At 52.5% G+C, this 18,915-nt stretch overlaps 1 protein-coding gene across 2 annotated transcripts in view; it reads right to left on the bottom strand.

The window, feature by feature from the left end:
- The window catches only part of KCND3 (potassium voltage-gated channel subfamily D member 3), a gene marked incomplete at both ends in the record, with an annotated part of 100,072 nt that extends 87,917 nt beyond the window's left edge, over positions 1-12,155 (bottom strand). For both annotated transcript variants that reach the window (XM_084275895.1, XM_084275896.1), the window contains one exon: positions 11,047-12,155. In XM_084275895.1, coding sequence (XP_084132021.1) covers positions 11,047-12,155 — 1,109 coding nt within the window. The remainder of the gene's footprint in view (positions 1-11,046) is intronic.
- Positions 12,156-18,915: the final 6,760 nt, after the last annotated feature.

Here is an 18,915-nt window from a genome sequence, read left to right as displayed (position 1 = left end):
GAGGGGCTGTCCGAGCTGTCCACACAGCCGACCCAGGAGGATGGCACAGCCACAGCCTCTCACGGGGCTTCTTGTGCTGCAGCAGCCAGTGAACCCCCCCTGGACACGGCTAACGAGGAGCTACAGCCACCTCCTTCCTTCCTGGCAACAAATGAATCATAAAAGCTGCTGAAATTCACTTTCAGTTCACAGTCCGTTTGCTGCCAGACTCTGTGCTGCGATCATGTGAGTCTCTGCGACAGGGACAAGGGAGCTGCGTGCCTTTGTTTACCCAGTGCTGTGCCCCTCAGGGCATGCCTGCAGAGCTCGCAGTGGATGTAGAGATTTAGAGACTGAGCACCTGTTATCTCCCCCCCCAAATTAGGAGCTGTTTTTTTACTGAAAAGTTTGGACTTTTCCTTCTCTTTTGCTCTTCAGTTTTTAGCCCTGCTCAGGCCATAACAGACAGTGACAGCATCTCAGAGTGGCACGACTCCAGGAGCCGGAGAGTTTAAAGGGTACCTCAGTGTATGCTGAAAATCTGGGAGAAGAATGGTAAAAATTAATGCAGTGTCACTAAGTAGAAGACAAAATTAGGATTTAAAGCTTTTGCTCCCACCATTCATAGATCCATTCTCCATGTCTGGAACCTCCTTTTCTCCTTCCCCTCCCAAGCTGATGGAATCTCATACTGTGCTGAACAGTGTGTGGTACATGACAGCCTGTTCCTTGCAGACAGGGTACTCCAGGGCTTGTAGCCTTTGGGATCATGAGTTGTCCCCAAGACCTGTCCCAGGACGGTGTGGATGTGAGGTTCCCTTGGGGCCATTTGGCAGGACCTCTCCCTTTGCATGGCAGAGCTTGCCAGGCCACAGAAGCAGGGCTGGGGTTTCAGGTCCACAGAGGTGTGCCATTCCAGGAGCAACTCTTCGTACACTCACAGAATGATTTTGGTTGGAAAGGCCCTCGGAAAGGTACCTAGTCCAGCACTGGGGTGTCTCATAAGAAGGGGAAGTCCTGTGTTAATGCCAAAGGAGGGTTACTAGGACGTGTGTTTTCACAGGTCGCTTTGCTGTGCATCCTTGTTTGTACCACAACTTGTAGAGAAAGGTCAAAACTGGAGAAGAGCCTCTATGGTTGCTTTTCCCATCCATCCTGCCCTCTGCACCATCAGGAGGGAATCTGACTGTGACCCTGACATTGCTCTTGAGCTACAGACACATCTTCTGTGTGTAAACTGATGGAGCTGTTTACCTATCTGTTATCTGTTCAAGAAGGCTTTCCCTAGGCTGGAAATCAAGCTTGTTCAATAGAGCTCATTAGGTAATGAGCTTATTCACTAAGCTCATTAGTGGTGGAATTCATCCTGCTCAGCCCTCTGCAGCCCAAAATCTTGTATCCTTCAGCCCAGCTTACCACTTGCTTCGACCTTCAGTGGCTTTTACCTAATTTCCTGCGGTTTGGGTATTTTCATTCAACAGCTGCTGTGCTGAATGAGCGTTTCTATTCTTTACTCTGGCCCCACTATTCCTCTCTAGCAGAAAAATATCTAAAAGGGCTGAAGTCTTCTGCATCTAGCGTGCCAAGGCTAGAACTCCATGCCAACTCATTTCATGAACTGAAGCAGAGCGTCTGACTCAGTAGGACTCATCCTATTACATGATGGATGCTCCCTGGATTGATGAACAGACGGTGAGGCAGATGTAAGTAGGCAGGAAAACGAAAGAGGCACCAAGTAAAAGTTGTGCTTGCCTCCTGTGAGCTGACCGTGGTTGCCCATCTGCACAATGTAGTGGCCTTGCAGGAGGCTTTAAGGCACGTGCTGGCGTGGCAGAAGGGAGGGGGTTCGTGCTTTGGTTAATCATGTGGAGATGGGAGGGTGAGCTCCATGGAAAGGGCATCTCAGAGGTGCAACGCTGGCTGGGAGACGGGGTTCGAAATCTCCCTGAACCAACGGCACAGCGAGAGTGTGTGACAGTGAGGGATGTGTGTTGGCAGGAACGCTCCATTGATTCATGTTCAGAGTGGTAAATTTAAGTCCTGTTTCTACTCATTTCAGACAGTGATTACTAGAAAAGGCTCTCATGCAGCCGAGTAACGGAGGTGTCAGAGTCTGTGAAACCAGCAGCAGCCCACTCCTGCCTTCCCTCTGAGGAGGCAGAGAGAAGCAATCGGAGCTTTTCTCCATTTAATATTGATAACAGAAGGCCAAGAAGCTCCATAAGCCTCAAAAGACACCAGAACTGGATTATAATTGAGAATGAGTCCTGAAATCAATGGCAGGGAAAGAGTAAGGTTTTCTCTGTGTGAGCGGGCAGTGGGGCTCAGCAGGGGCTGAGCTGGGAGGATGCATTTTAGCCTAGTGCTCCTCTGGTCCATGGGCTGGGCACCCGTTAGCAGCGAGAGAAGATGTGCCCCTGCAGCACTCCTGGAGCACATCTTCCAGCCTCGCTTCATGCAGGCAGAACGCAGCTCAGGGAGCTCTTGGCACTGTGAGCCCGGCTGCAGCAAGCACAGGATGGCTGGGTTTGCTCTCAAAGAGGGTTCCTCAGCCACACCAGAGGGTCTGGATCTGGGAGCAGGGGGCTCGGAGCAGCTTTCTCTTAGCTTCCTTTTTGCACACAGCTTCCTCCTGCCAAGCATTGGGCTGTGAGAGCAGCTGGCTTGCATGAACCTTTGCAACTGAGGGATAAAGTGCTGCCTTGGTTCGTACCATGGTGCCTGCAGTTAATAGTTAAGGAGGATGGCTCCCTTGTGCTCCAGGTCATACCAATCTAGAGGAAAGGCTGTACCATTACTGATGTGTTGCCTCCAAATTACACCCCAAAAGAGCACGTAGAGCATCCTGATGGGCAGTGAGGATTGGAGCAACTGGGGGAGGAAATACGTGGAATTACACAAGAGTGAGGAGTGTTTTCCTTAGTGCAGGGAAGAACTAAGGGGCTCTCTGACTGTGGGGTGAAATCTTGCTGTCCCAAGGCTCTGCATTGAAATACTAAAGGCTGAAAGTGACTCAAGATTTTATCATCTGCTGTTTTCACATCTGATGTGGAACCCTGTGACTGGAGGCAGGATGAGAAAAACAGCAGCAGGTCGTGTCTCGTGGCTGGCAAAGGGGAGTCACGTGCCCCCAAGGAACAGAGCAGTGAGGACGTGGGAAATAATTACCCGTGCTGGAAAGCTGAGGTGCTGCACGGTGCTGAGGGTGTGCTACTTGATTAGCTGGAGCTGTTGGAAGTGATGCTGACAGCTTTCACCCCTGCCTGCTGTGAGGCAGGTTGGGTGAGGGTTGTGGGTGCTGGGGTATTATTTCTGTCGCACTGGGCAGCCCCAGTGCACCCTCAGAGCAGCAGCTGCTCGCTGCATGTGTGGAGGGCTCAGCACCTCAGTTATCTGACCTTGTTAGGAGGAGACTCCACGGCACTCAGCCCTCTGCCTCTCACCTCAGGCTTACATTTCAGTGGCCTGTAGTCTGGTTCTGCTCTCCTCAGAAGCAAACAATCCCTCTCAGGAGCTTTCTGGGGATGTACATCAGCCAAATTTCGCAGAGTCCTGGAGGCAAAAAGCTAAAGCTGATCTGTGTTTTAATGTTGCTGCAGATGGCAGGCCGAGATGAAAGCAGCAGGCTTCCCTGGGCGTGCGGCTCAGCCGCCCTCCTGAACCCACACGGGCAAGGGCCAGCTCCAGAAATGACTCTGAGCAGCTGCCTGGTTTGGTGTTGCCGGGGCTGCAGATGCTTTTGCAGGTGAAGTGGTAACTCACACGCAGAGAGCCACCCCCCATCAGGAGAGGGACCACGGGGACCATCGCAGTGCCCATCCCCAGACCCAAACCCGACCCCTGCAGAAAGTCAGGGAAATCCACACTATGGATCCCAAGCACCAGGGTGAAGTTGGGAAAGAAGGAAAGAAAGAGAGTGCCAGATGCTCCAGCGCCGTTTCCGAGGCTGCAAACCAGAAGGAAAAGCCGATAAAGACTTGCACCTTTTAGAGGGGTAATGAATTGTTTCCTCCTCTGGCAGGCAGTGATTTGACTTGCCACATGCCTCCTAGTAATTTCCCAGCAGGTTTTAATGTTGGAACAATGGCATTCTGTTAGATATTGATTTTAAAATAACTCTTCCACACTTACTTGTAACTTTAAGAGGTGAATTACAGCCCTTGAATGTGCTCTAATGTAGCTGTGGTAAATAGTTAAATAGGCACAATCTGTTTGTGCAGGCGCTGCCTGTCCAGGAGCCGCAGAGCTCGGGCGAGCCCTGCCTGTCCTCCAGCCAGCAGCCTGCCTGTGCCGAAGGGACACGGTGATTAATTCACCACGGATGTGGTGGGATTTGACAGGAGCGAATTTCAGTGCCGGGCGCCGGAGCAGCGGGGGTGGGGGGCAGTGGATAAATGACCTGACTGAGCTCATTTCTCCTCCAACTTGTGCCCAGCCACGCTGTGGGGAATCGCTGTGGCTGCCAGCAGCCCTGGGCGAGCTTTGAGGGGCCGAGCTGTGGGTCCTCGGACTGCCAGCGCCAGGCAGGGCAGCACGTCCCCAGGGTGCTTCTGTGGTACATGAGAACCAGCTGCTCAGTTACATGGCACCATTTCTGAGGCTTGTGCCATGTCACCAACAAGTGAACCTGCCGTGGCCTCTGGTAACGTGCCGTGGCAAAGGCAGGTGGCACCCGGCTTCCACCGACACCGTGCCCAGTTGCACGGGCAGCGGCGCTCGTGTGTGTGGAGAGCACCATGGTGCTGAGCCCGGAGTGCTGCAGAGTGATGGGTGACAGGCACGGGTGCTGCTCAACACTGAGCACAAGTCTCTCTGTTTGCCCTACGTGTTTCTGCGGGTATTTTCCTCCCTGAGGTGGTCCCAGCGCGGTGCCTGGGGTGGGTAACCCGGTGCTGGGGACAGGAACACCCACGGTCTGGTTTCAGCCACCCAGAACACACAGGTCCCTCCTGGAGCTGCAGTGATCTCACCTGGTTTTCCTAATGCTAAAGCGTGGCAGGAGGTTCATTTCTGATTTTAGGTGCCAAGACTGGGTCAGGGTGTGATGTACAGATGCTGCCAGGAGCGAGGGTGGCGGGGGCAGCATCCTGAGCTTTGTTCCACAGCTCACAGTGACAGTGGGGCTGACGGAACAGGCTGGAATCAGCTGAGAGGTGCAATTAGTTGTGGCTAATTTGTTGCAGGGCCTTTAGCTTCCTCTCTCTGTCCCTGGCAGTGGCTACTCTGCCCTCCTCCCCCTCCCCATTTTCAGCTGATCTCTGTAAACTAATTACTTTTACTGGGTCAGTGCTGTTATGAAATTATCATTTTATGAGGCTAAAAATAGCTCAGATCCAGTGTGTGTCCAATCGCTGCCCCTCATCTCCCGCTCACACACTGAGATATCTGTAATCTGTGTTTCTCAGGCACTGGCTGCAGTGCAGGCTTGAAAGAAAAGGGGGTAGGGAGAGGAGCTCAGGAAGATGTCTTACATCAGTTGCTATAGATGCGGCTCTGCTGTGGGTTCCGCTGGCAAATGGAACAGTCACGGTGCAGTTGTAGCCGGGACCAGTCCTTGGCCTTACCAAAACCCATCCCTTTCACACAGCAAATCAAGCTCACAGGGAAGTTATTTTGTCTTGCACGTCACATATGGTGTGTTTGCTCCTACGTGCAGTCATTGTGTGTATCCCAGGCCCCAGAAAGCCAAAGGACAGAGCTGGTTTTTTTAAGAGAGAGAGAAATCCAGTGAATTCCCCTTGCTGTGCAAATGCATAAAGGTATTTTAACGTTTCTGGGGATCCTGGTGAATACAAATAGCTCTGAAATGAGATGCTTGCCTGAGATTTGCATCAAGATAGTGAAGGGGAAGGTTCTGTCTGTGGTGTCCAATACAAAGACACTTCGTGCACCAGGTCTGTAAATCCATTAGGAGGAGAAAACTGATACACACTCCGTGTGAGACGGAGCTGGAGTCAGGAGAATGAGAGCTCAAGGAAATGGCTTCTTTGTGCAGCTCCATCAATCCATTGTTTGATTGGGCTGGCTGTACACTGAATTCCAGCCATCCTCTGGCCTGTGTGTGTGAGAACTGTTGACTGTGTGGGAAGTGGGGAGAGTGATTACATTTTGGTGCCCGGCTGTGCAAAGGAGATCTCCCCCCACCTCATCCATCTTCCCAGTGACCACGTTAACTATGCAGAGTAGCCTTTCTTCCCAGGCTGGGTGTTTCCTGGTGCAGTTCAGTGGCAGTGACTGAAGTCCCACCACGCGCAGTGTGATCATGGGGCAGCAATCCTTCCGGAGCAGCCGGGAACGGCCGCGCTCCAGAGGGGATCTATTGTCTCCCTGACTTTGCAAACTCCTCTTAGTCTGCATGGGGGAAGGTGAATGAAGGTTACTACCAGCCTGAGTGGCTTCGGGCCTTTGTGCTGGAGGAGGAGCCGCAGAGGGGTCTCTGTTCACACAGGGGCTGGCAGTGTCTGCAGGATCCTGGTCAGTGTCCAGCAGGTTCACCCCAGCCCAGCTGGTAGCAGCGTGGCAGCATGTTTCACATGCTATTGCTCTGCCTGAATTTCTCCCCTGTTCTCACCCGTGACTGAACACCAATAAACCCCCCAAGGGAAGGGTGACACGGGGGTGATGTGTCTCCCAGAGGTGTTGGCTCTCACTCGCTCTCTCTGACCCACGTTTTGCTGAACCACGGGGCACCAGCTTGAGCTGAGACAAACCCAAACTGACCCCTACCCCCCAGTCCCTGGTCTCCCAGCACTCAGCTAATAAAATCCCTAAGAGATTTCAGCTCTCACCCCAGATCAGGCTGTTGACATAACCAGGCCAGCACATCTGTCTTAGTGACTTCTGAGCATTAACCTGGTTCCTTAAATGAATTACACGGGTGGGACTGTGTTGTCCAAGTGCACTGATGTGTGTCTTTCAAACCCATGGGCCAGTGCAGCCAAATTGGAAAGCGGGAAAGTGATCTCAAAAGCATTATGTGCTTGCTGACTGTAAGGGAGACAGTTGGGCAGAAGATAGATTCTCTGAGGACCACCCCGAGGGCGCGGAGCCGTGGGAGCTCAGCCTTGGCTACGCAGCAAAACCACACAGCACATCCCTAAGCTCAAACCAGAACAGAATCCATCAGAAGCCCCTGTTCCCTGGTCCGTAGGACTGCTGGTTTCTTGACATGGATGAGCCATGCTGGGGCACGGCTGCCATGCTCTGCTGAGCCCTGGGGATCGCTCCGTGCCCTGGGATGCTGCTGCTACATGTGGCGCTGACATTTCACCCTTTGCTGCGTACGCTGCAGGTCACAGGCACTGCCCAAGAGCCTGAGCTGTGCTGCTGTTGTCAGGTGAAACGAGAACAGCTGTAAAAAGCTGGCAGAAGTACGTGCTCTGGGCAGAAAGGGTGTGGGGCTCAGCAGCTGGGAGGTCTCCTACCGCAGCCGCATTGGTGATGCTGCTGGGAGGCAGCGACGTGTGAGGCTGCCCCGTCCACAGCCAGATGCTATTTACACCTGAATAAAACCACACACCCAGAACAAGGCAACCACATTTCTGATAGTTAAACCATCCCTACAGCAATGTAAGGTGTTAGCTAAAACCCAAGGTGGGGACAGGAATGTAAGGACAGGAACCAGCACCGTGCTGCCGCGCTGCTTTTGGCAACGCTTGCGTTCCAGAGATGGGGGTCCAGGGGGGTCCAAACCTCTGCAGGACGCAGCCAGGGGCTGGCAAAGCTCATGCCTCCTATGCCATGGTTTCAACAAGGGCAAGGGAAAAGACAGGTAGCTGGTGTCCCCGTGAGAAAAACCTTTCTGCATGAGCTGGATAGTGGAGTTTGAATTAATTTTGAATAGTTGTTTTGGTAATTCAGATTGATTTAAGATGCACCCAAGAATAATGCTTTCATTATAAAACCTCCTGAGCAAAATTTAAATCATGCTAAATTAAAAACAGCCTCTGTTAAACCAGGGCTGAGGAGTGCAGCAGAGGGATCAGGGATGCAGGGTCAGTGTAATTGAATTCCTTTGCTTTGTTTCCCGTTCCAGAAAACACTGTTGTACCCATCTCCTCGCGCTGTTAATTACCCAAGGAGCTCACGAGTCACAAACTGCCTGTCTCAAACCTGGTTTGCATTGTAACCCCACCAAGAGCAGCACTTTACTCTCACTTTATGCAGCGCTTCACCCACAAGAAGAAATGCAGTTTTATTGCTTTTCATTTATGGGTCAATCAGTAAATTCAATTGTATCCTAAATATACTTGGGAATCTGGAATAACAGCAGCAGAGCAGGGGAGTTAATGGGTTGCTGATGCTCAGGCTGTTCTAAGTAACCTTTCCTTTCATATGGATGGAGATAATTTTTTAATGTCTTAAAGTATCCTGCGTGTTCCACGTCTCTCCTATCAAGCAGCAATTCCAGGCTCAGGGAAATGTTCACTTACCCAGTGTGAAATGTTGTGGTGTTCAAAAGGAAAGCTACCCTGGCTGTGTTTTTGGCAATGTCCATGTGATGGGACTTGCCAGTACCATCATTAGCAACAAGATCCTTCTGAACACACTGAAATGGCTTCTGAACAGAAACGGGTATGACATGCTGGATGAAAATGCCAGTTTGTCAGAACTGAAAGGATTTGGCAGGGGGAGTGAAGGGGGCTGGGAGATGTGACCCACCCACCCCACACAGTGGCAGTTGGGATGGTGGAAGTGACCCGGCGTTTGGATCCCAGGGTCTGGGACCTTCTGTGCCATGGTGGCAAGGCACGGGTGATGCCAGAGCCCAGGGCTGGTGCCTTGTCCCATCCTGCACCCATGCAGCCGGGACCCCACCGCCACCCTGCCCAGCTCCACATGTGTGTCATGTCCCCCCCCCTTCCCGAGGGATCTGGGATGGGATATATCAGGAATTGGGGTTTTATGGCTCAAAGTAGCAACTTCTGGTTCCAGCTCAGGTTTTGGGCAGGGCACTGGAGGGGTTTGGCTTCAGGTGCTGGGGTGAGGCAGCGCTCGGTACCTGCTGAACGTGGTGTGGGCAGGGGACAGCCCAGGACCTCTGTGGGGCCGCTGCTCTTGAGGTCTCTGGGCTTCTGTCAGCCCGTGATACGACACTAAACCTGGCTGACAGGCTGTTTGCTGGAGACACCTGCTTTAATTAAAATCCTGCAGCAAAAATCCCACGTGTAACACTGGAAGTTCAAGCTTTAAGGCTGTGACAGCACCCTCCCTTCCCAGTGAGCTCTCAGAAAGCCCTGTTCAAGTGTCTGATTCTTAAAATCCCTGCCAACTTGTTCAGAGCACTCACTCATCTGTCATTCCTGTGATGACAACAGATGGAGGACACTTTAAAAGTCCTCAGGAGTGAGGTGGTTTGTCTGTCTGTGCGCTGGAAAAGGAAGGGAAAGACCAAGCCCAAGTCCCTGTGCCAGGGGAACAGACTCAACCTCCCTACAGGGTGTAGTTGTCTGTGTCTCTGAGGGGTTGTTCCCAAGTGACACAGAGTGTTCCCTTCACCCTGACCTGCCTCTCACAAAGATACAGCCGCGTACGTGTGAACGTGCACAAGGGGTGTAGAGAGGAAGACAGGTCCGACCCTTCCTGGGCAGAAACCAGAACACAGAAGGGCATTTTCAGGCATTTCCCCTTGGTGGGGAGGGGTCTGAAGCTGCTCAGACACGCTGGTGGGGCCAGGAGAGTGGGAACGGACCAGTATGGACCAGTCAGAATATGTAAAGCTGAAGCACAGGGTAGGGGGAGTGCTGGGATCCAAAACCCAGCTCCGAATTCTAAGTAGGGGCTGACACCCAGGGAAAGGAGCGCAGCCTTTGCTGGACAAACCTGCCAGCTTTGTCAGATGTTAAAAGGGAGGAAAAAGGGATCTCTTGGTGACTATGACAAACATGTTCTACATTTTCACTTAATGAAGAGATTCAGGCTCACAGTTGTTCTGTGCTCAGATCCTGCGCCTTCCTGACAGCTGAATTATGATTTTAATAATTCAGAAGTGCTGCTGGGAGCCTGCTCGTGTGTAATAGGCACAGAGAAGTGTTTAAAATCAAATGCAGTTCAGAGAAAAAGTGGTCACTGTGTTACAGGAATGAGAATTGTCTCCATCTGAGTATGAAACTGCGTGAAGTGTCCGGTGGGAAAACTCCTTGCAGAGTAACTCCAAACTTGGTACCTCGCTCTGATGTGGGGAATTAAGAAGCCGCCTTCGATCTCAACTCTGGGACTGCCTGAGCAGCAGCCTGTGATACCCACTTCCTTTTACATAACCCCATCGGGGTGAGGGCTTGGTCATTCTGCTTACAAAGGTTTTAGTTCAGAGCAACAGAAGCTCAAATCTATAATCTCAGTAGAAACATCTGTAAGACAGAAATGAAATATAAGGGGGGAAAGCGCCCTCCAGGCTACATTCCCCTTGCTTTGATATCGTTATCTTTGTACCTGTCCATGGGAACGGTTGAAATTCTACCACAGCTGCTACAGCACACTCCTGTTGTTTTTCACACTCACAACTAAACACAGACAAGCAGCCCGATGGTGCTCAGTTGAACAGAACACATCACATCCCACAGATTGCGGAGGGGTTTCGGTATCGCGTCCCACAACATCCATTCCAGTTCCACAGATCTCTAGTTCCCAGCACGTCAAGCAAAGAAACAGTGACCGACAGCGCGAAAGGAGACAACAGCTCCATCAGTGACTGTGTGTGAAACCCACGGCTCGAATCAGCGCCGGAAAAAAACATAAGCTGGAGTTGCCAGCTCCCCTGCACTCCTGTTCACTTCCCTCTCCAGCAGAAGGAGTGCGAAACAGGACCTGCTACTCCACAGCCCTGCTCCTCCTGCACTCATTTACCACCGTGCCAAGCATTTGTCAGGTGGGTGTAAGTGCCTGTTTCTGGTTTACACAACTTCACATAGGCACAAATCACAGACGTCGTAAGGCAAAGAACAATCAAGCCTTTAGCAGTTCCAGCCCCTCTTCCAACATGCACCCAGGAAAATGCTGAGGAGTAACTCGAGTCAGCCCCTCGTACATGCTTGCTTGCTGCTCAGGAAAAGAAAGAGTAATACTCACCCCAGTGTTGTCATGGTTACAATAGTGTACCAAAAGGAAGCAGGAATACTGGTGAATTTGCTTGCCGAGGACCCTTTCTCTGCATAAAACATCACAGTTGCAAAGATGATGATTGCCATAGTGAGCGAAAAGAGGAGAAAGCCAAGCTCGGAGGCACAGCTCTTCAGAGTGTAGCCCAAGATTCTTAAGCCTTGGGAATGGCGAGAGAACTTGAAAATCCTGAAAACCCTAAAAACCCTTAGTGTCACAAAGGCCCCGCTGACGTCCTCGTTGTCGGTCATCACCAAGCCGATGTAGTACGGCATGATGGCCACCACGTCAATGATGCTCATCACGCTTCTGATGAATCTGTAGCGACTCGGGGCCGCAAAGAGTCTCAACAGATACTCAACGGTGAAAATCATCACGCACGCCGTGTCCAGGCAAAAGAAAGCCACGGCGTAGCGTTCCCCACATGGAAGCTCCTTGTTTCCCGGCACCGTGCCGCAGGGGACAGTTTCCACCACGTTAGTGATCACAGAGACAGCAATAAAGAAACCGGTGACGTAGTAAAAGACTAAGGCTAAGGTGCTGGTGTGGGGGTTCTCAAAGGCTCGCCACATGGTCTGCCGGAAGCTCAGGGATGGCATGGACCCCTCTTGGTTGTTTTCTGAGTCGTTGTCATCCATCAGCCGCTCGGCGTTTTCCCGCTTCCTGTCTTTGTACTCTTCGTAGCAGCAGTCCCCGATGATTTCAGGGAGGATCCCATAGAAGGCAAGCTCTTCGTCGTAAGCGGAGATGCACTCGTACCTGGGGTAGTGCAGCTTGCCAGTTCTATAAAAATTTAAGATGCACCTGAAGACCTCAGGGTCCCGGTCAAAGAAGTACTCCTTAGTGTCTTCGTTGAAGAAGAACTCCTTCTCGGTGCTGCCCAGGAGAGTGTCCGGGTACCTCTCCAGTGTAGTCCTCCAGGTCTGGAAACGCCTGCCACTCACATTGAGAATGATCAGCTCATCCTGCCTCTTGTTTTTCTCCGTTGGAGCCAGTGGCATGGGACAGTTGGCCACTGGCATCCATCCTATGGCAGCTGCCCTGGCAAAGGGCAACCACGCTGCTACTCCTGCTGCCATGATGACCCCAGGCCTTGTTACTGGAGAAGATGGTTAGGCTGCTCCTGGGACCTGCTGGAAGTCAGATCAGTTCCATCTACAATACAGAACAAGACAGAACCACATCACAGAGTCAGGCGGGGTGTCTTGCCCCATCGTGCTACAGTCAGACCTCAGGACATACGCGAGAGGTTAGAACAACGTGGCAGACGGGTGTTAAACAAGGCACATGGTAATCAGCTCAGCAGGGTTATGGCATTATTATAGATTGAAATTTTGAATAGCAAATGATTCCTCATTAAAAGCATTTTTAAAGTAGCATAAACACACTAATTTATATTTGCTTCCTTACAAACAAGACTAATCCATAATTCCCCAGGTGTAAGCCTCGTGCGCTCATCAGTTTAACTACAGCTGTCAAGAAAGAGCTGGGAACTCCACTGAAAGCAGCTCACAGCTCACCCAGTGCACTGTGGAAAGCCATGGCTGGACTCAGATGGGCTTCCAGTCTTAAAAAACTTCCATCTGTAAAGAATCACACCCTAGGAACAATTCCAGTTGAAAGAAGCAGAAAATCTCTGGTTTTCATTAGTTTTCTTCCACCTTTCGTTAAAGACCTGGCCAGGCAGCAGTTTGTTGCTTATGTTCAGAGATGGGTTTTACCCTTGTGCAATGCTGAATTCCTCCACCGGCCCAGTGGGACACTGACTGTCAGGGAAACGTTGCTCAGGATACCTGAGCCACCACAGTCCCTGAATCCCAGGACTGAAGGCTGATGGATGAAGCCACAAACCAAATACCAGGAACGTCTGAATGGAGGAAGCCTCCAAACTTGGACAGCTTTCTTCCAGCAGGAAGATACCTTTATTATTTCCTTGCTGAGAGGCAGAAGTCCTTCAGACTAAGAACTCAAGGACTGTTAGGTTGCAATGAAATATGTTCACTACACGCTTGATTTATAGATGAAACACATCCCAAGTTGTCCAGATCCTCAGCCTCTGGGAGCCGACACTCTCTTGAAATCAGAGTAGTTACCGTGGTTCTGATCTAGCCACGAATCCTCTTTCTCTTTGTGGTCTTTAGTCAGAGTTCTTGCAATATTTAACTTGTGTTTTAACTTGTGTTTACTTTCGCTTCCCTAATGTCTTTCTAGCTCTACCTTAAAATTACCTGGAGAAAGGGAGATGCATTAGGGGCCCTATCAAAAGTGGATTTATCAATGGAAATTCCATTGATTCCACTGACTCAGGCACTCAAAGCCTAATTGTGTCCTTTTCGTGGTGTCCTTCGGGGCAGTTGTACGCTGAAGTTTTTTAATTATGTGAAAGCTACCATTGCAGCCAGTAAGGCTGCAGCATTATTGATTTCAACAGGCCATCAAAATACTGAATAAAAAATGACGGAATCAATCCATGGTGAAAATGCCTGAACTGCTCAGAGAGATGCTCTTCCTCCTCAGGGCACATTAACTTTCATCACCTTAATGCTGAGTATCTTTCCGTGCGATTTTACTATCTAAAGGACAACAGAAATCCCTCATGCGAGCATCCTGCTGCTGCTAGAAGAGGTTTTGTAATTAGGGAGCATATAATAACCCACAGTGATGCTTATCCCAAGGAGACACTTGGTTTATATGCGTGGCCCTGGAGCAAACATCCCACCGTGTTTTCCTCTAAAGGACTGTGGAGTTACTGTGCTCTGTTCCCTCTCCCCCCCCCCTCTAAAAAGGGAATCCGTTGGGTTCATAGTGCCGGGCTGAGAGCCCTGGACCAGCTCTGTCGCCTCCGTGGGGAAGAGGCAGAGCACAGCACCGCAAACTTTCTCTGCACCACTTTGAAACGCTGCCCTGGTCTCCAGCCGAGCGTCGGTCAGTCCCAGGGCTCGGGGAGCTGCCCCTGTCTCAGACTGCAGCAGTGGATCCTTTAACTTTGATGCAGCTCTGCCTTGAGAGCAGGACTGCAAGCAGGAGGCAGCAAAACAAGAACCATTTCACTCGTTCATCACCAGATACACACAGACAAACAGCCAAGAGACCCAGCGGATGCACCCTGAGCCTGTTTTCCCGGCTGGGAAACTGTCATCTCTGCCTTTCGGATTCAATCAGCGGCACCACAGTTGCTCTCCCAAGACTGATTGGCCACGTACACTGACCTGACCAGCTACAGCATGCTGGATCCTCATCTCCCCTGATTTCTCAGGGGAACCTTATTAGAAATCTCTTCTGTACTTGTATAACTTTGGTTGTAAATTCCAGGTTACCTACATTAGCTGCCGAGGCACTATAAATACTTCACATATAATTGTTCTAATAAAGCACCGGTAACTCATAAGTGACTTACACATTTTTAAATCAATTTTTAAAGATAAAATGGGTCCTTCCATGCTGGCAGTATATGTGGGGAAGCTATAAATATCCCAGCCATGAAACGGGAAGGAGATTTAGACAAAAGAGGAGAGGGGTCGTCTTCTGTGGAAGTTTCCATTTCTCTGTGACCAAGAGATGATGCAGCTGGTTAAGAAGACTTAGTGCACCCAGCTTAATATTGGAAGTTGCACTGAATCTGTTTCATTTCATCCTCAAAATACACAAAAAGAGCCTTTTCCAGCCATAAATTGTCTGAAGGACTGAGAGGGAGAAGAGTAATGAACTCCCCCGACACAGAGGTTTTGCTTTTTCGTGGCCCATGAGTCCTTGGAACTCGTCCCCAAAGTCAGAGACAGAAAACTGAGAGGGAAAGAGGACTGGATTTGTAAATCAGAGCTGCACAAACTAAGCTGAGAAAAAAAGGGAATATGAAGTAACTGGTTTATGTAGGGATGTGGAAAGCATCCTCCTTTCCTGCGCGCCTGGGATTTGGTAACTGCTCTCCCGTCTCTTCAGGCTGGAAGGCAACTGGCCGGGCTCAGAACGTACCATGCAGTCGGCAGAGCCTCCTCAGCTCCCCAGCAAACAGACACTTTCATTCTAACAAGCACGGATTTAGCTCTACACATACTTCTAGTTTCAATCACTGCAATTTCTGCATGTGGTTCGAAAGGAACCAGTTAACAAAGGCTCGGTGCCCTGCTGATGACATTTAGGAGACCTGGTACATGAAAGAAAAGAATTTGCCTCCTTCTGCCTTAAAAGAGCCAGCATCTGCAGAGAGAAGCATCTGCTCCCTTCGGATAACTGAGAGGACAGTGAAATAGCACGAGCCCGTTTGACAGAAGTGCCTGTGGGATGAGCCCCCCACCCCGCTCCGGGACTCCCGACCCCATCCCCATCCCTCCCTGCCCCACCACTGCTTCCCACGGGTTGTCTGCGCTGCAGCCACTTCCCAGGCACTGAGGTTTCACCCCAGCTTCAAACACAAACCTGGCAGGCACGGCTCAGTCAGTAAAGCTCTGCAGGAGAACTTCAGAGAGCACAGTTAATTCTACTCACCCCTAAAGGGTTGGGATATGGGCGATGGGTTCTTACCCCGTGAGCTCCCGCCAGCAGTGCCGTGCTAAGAAACATCTCTTGGTAGTTTCATGAAGGCAGAAGCAAACCCTGAATCCCACCGTGTTTCCCCTTCTAGAAGCAGATGGAGATGATCCTAATTGCCACTGATAAACATACTGTGAGTTTCTTGATGAGACGCTGCTAATGGGAGTGAAGAGCCTTCAGATCACTCGGTCTCTCCTTTCCTGCCCTTGTTGGGTCAGGCTCAGACAGCAAAGAAGTCTTTGCTTTGAAGCAAAACATGTCAGCCACTGCTTGGGCATCCTCTGTCAATCACATCCTCCTTTCCCTTCCCAATCTCAGCAGATAACTAAACTTTCTGCAAGCATTGGCTCCCTCAGTCCATTTGAGAGATTTAGGAGCAAAAGCAACAGGCTTAGGATAAATGCATGCAAACTTCTCCCCTCTCTCCCAGGCAGCCCAGAGAGCCCCATCTTGCCGGCTCGCAGCAATGCCTTACCTGGCAAGGAAGGACACTCAGCGCCCAAAAGTAGGGCTGAATCTGGGGAACTGGAAGGAAGGGGGAGCAGGCACTCCTCAGGATAAAAGGTGAACTGTGCTGCCTGCCTCTTCACTCCCTCTCTAAATGCAGTCAGAAGCAATCAGTAAATGTGATCATCATTGTGAAAGTATATATATAGAGATGACTAAACAGCTTCTCCCTCATTACAGCTGAGATGGAGTCTCTCCCTGCCTCTCTCGCCTGAGCTTGCTTCGTTTTGCCCCCTCCCCTTCCAGTTCAGCTCGGAGCTTTGCTCTCAGAGCTTTGCTCTCGCTTCCTGACCGAGCTGGAAATGGCACCCGGGTCCTGGAGAGTCCCCCCGCATGGGCGCAGCAGGGAGATGGACCCAGCTGGTCCCAGGGAGACAGGCTGTGAAGCGAGACTGAGGAAAGGCGGCGTGAGCTGACAGAGACACCGGCAAATGGAGTCATTAAATACACACCAGAGCCTACTCTGCATGCTAATGTGCCAGCAGTGACAAGGAGGGGGAATAAAGGAGGGAAAAGTGTGGGATGAACTTCGCTGGTCGCCTCCCGGAGCTCCCTCTGTGTCCCTGGCTCCCGGGCAGGCAGGGACCGTGCTGGAGAGCTCCCTTCTCCTGGACGAGAAAACGAGCTATTGCTCCAGCATCGCAAACCTACAGCCACCGCCTCAGCCAGGGAGAAAAAGAACTCATTCAGACTTAAACCGATCTTTCCCTCTCTCCTTTAACCGCTCTTCCTTCCCCCCAGCCGGTCCCCTTTCCCCCTCATCCTGCAGCTCTCGCCTGCCCTGCTCCTCGGCAGCTCTTACCAGTCCTGTCTCCACCACCACCTCAGCATCCCTCTTTCATCCAGGGCCAGAAGTTGGGCTCCACACGCTCACAGACCTGGTATCCTCGCTCACTTGTCTGTTTCCCGGCGAGTCTCCAGTACATAAATAACTCTGAGGCCGAATCAGAGCGAGCCAGTCTCGCCCTGCTCAGCCGGGCAGCTCCCGGCGCTGGCTGAGGCGCCGCAGCGATAGTTAGAGACTTCCATAAAGTCAGACAGATACGTACGCGGCATCCAGGAGCCCGGCTGCCTCCCCATCGCCTCGCACCCCTCGGTACCGCACTTCGGTCTATCGCAGCTCAGGGGCTGGAGCGGTCTGTGCGGCCGCCAGATGGGAAGGAGGGAGGGAGGGAAGGAGGGAGGGAAAGAGGGAGGGAAGGAGAGCGGCGGGTGCGGAGCGGGGGCGAGGACGCGGAGGGCGCGGCGGAGGGAGCGAGCCGGGGGGCACCGCTCCTGCCCCTCGCTTCCCCCGCCGGCTGCCGCCGCGCCTCCTCCCCGCCCGCAGGTGACCCCCCACACCCCCCCGCCCCTTCCCGGGCAGCCGTGTGTCCGCATCCCCGCCCCGCCCGGTGTCCCGTCCCTCCGCCCTCCCGGCGGACCCCCCCTCACCTCCGCAGGGCGCGCCGGCCCGCCGCCTCCCCCTGCCCGCCCGCCGCTCCCGGTCCGCGGCCGCCAGCCCAGCGCCTCCGCTGCCATGCGGCTGCCGGGAGCGCGGAGCGGGCGCGCCGCGGGGGCGGGCGCGGGGCTGCGCGGGGCGGCGCGGAGTGCGCGGGCGCGGGGCGGCGGCGGAGAGCGGCGGGTGGCGATCAGCACCGGCGGGAGGACAGCGCCGGGGGGGGGGGGGGGCGGCGGGGCGCCCCGGGGCGATGGGAGCGGGAGAGGAGAGGGGAGGGGGCTCCCCGCTCACGGCCGCCCCCGCCCCTCGCCCGTCCGAGCCGCCGGCAGGTGTCACCCGGAGCGAGCGTGCGGCGGGAGCGCCGGACCCCGCGGGGGCGGCCGCAGGGCCGAGCGCCGGAGGATGCTGCGCCGGGGAGGGGGCGAGCTGGCTGCACGCCGGGGGAGCGGGACCCCCGCAAAGCCGGGGCTGGCCGGGGGCTGCTTTCCAGGTGGCTTTTGCCCTCCTCTGCCGTGGCATGCCTTTCCCTGAGAGCTCCTAAACCCAGGCCGTACTTTCACCAAAACCCAGTAGAGCCCCCACCCTCCACCCCCTCCCCTGAACCTCCCAATGCTCCGATCGTCCGGCTTGGAAACGTAATCTGGGAACTCTGATACCAGAACTCAGGTCGACCCAGTCCAGTGTCTCAGCATCACCCAACCCCGGATAATTCAATGCACTTCTTGAGAAATAATACTGATTTCTGGGTGTCAGGTCCTGGGCAATCCTCCCCCAAAGCAATTCCCCCCCACCATGGTATTTGTGAGCTGCATTAAGGTGTCTGCAGGCTAATTCAGGAGGTTCTGCAAACACAACGGATGATAATCTTTAGAGCATGGATACTCCTAGTTGTACTCTGGGCACCTGAGTAGTTGTGTGTGTGCAAAGCGAATCCTGAAACTTCCACGAGAAACTTTCAGTGTCTGTAGGAATTTAAGCAACTCACAGCACCCAGCACCCGTCCTTATTAGATGTCTTCAGAGCTGCTTTCCCCTTCAGAATACTTCCTAGATCTCCACTTGCTCTTCTGCTCTCGCAGATGCTCAGAAGAAAGCAACACCAGTAATGTCATTTGGCTGTTGCTGGTGTGAGAGATTTTCCTGTGATTCACAATGTCATCACTTCACAGAACTCCCCGACTCCTCTCGCTCTGGCCCCGCTCCTGATGGCTCTGGCCAGGCTGTGATTCTGAGCAGCTTCTCCCCCATGACTCGGCCCCCTTTTAACTTCCCATCTCTATTAAAAAGCTAATTTGGGAACTCTTTTTCAATGCTCCCAATTTTGTATTTTTAAATAGAGTAAAGTCAGAAGCAAGCTAGCTGCAG

This window comes from Gallinula chloropus (genome assembly GCF_964237585.1).
Source record: "Gallinula chloropus genome assembly, chromosome: 27".
NCBI lineage: Eukaryota > Metazoa > Chordata > Aves > Gruiformes > Rallidae > Gallinula > Gallinula chloropus.
This window is presented reverse-complemented; position numbering and strand designations above follow the sequence as displayed.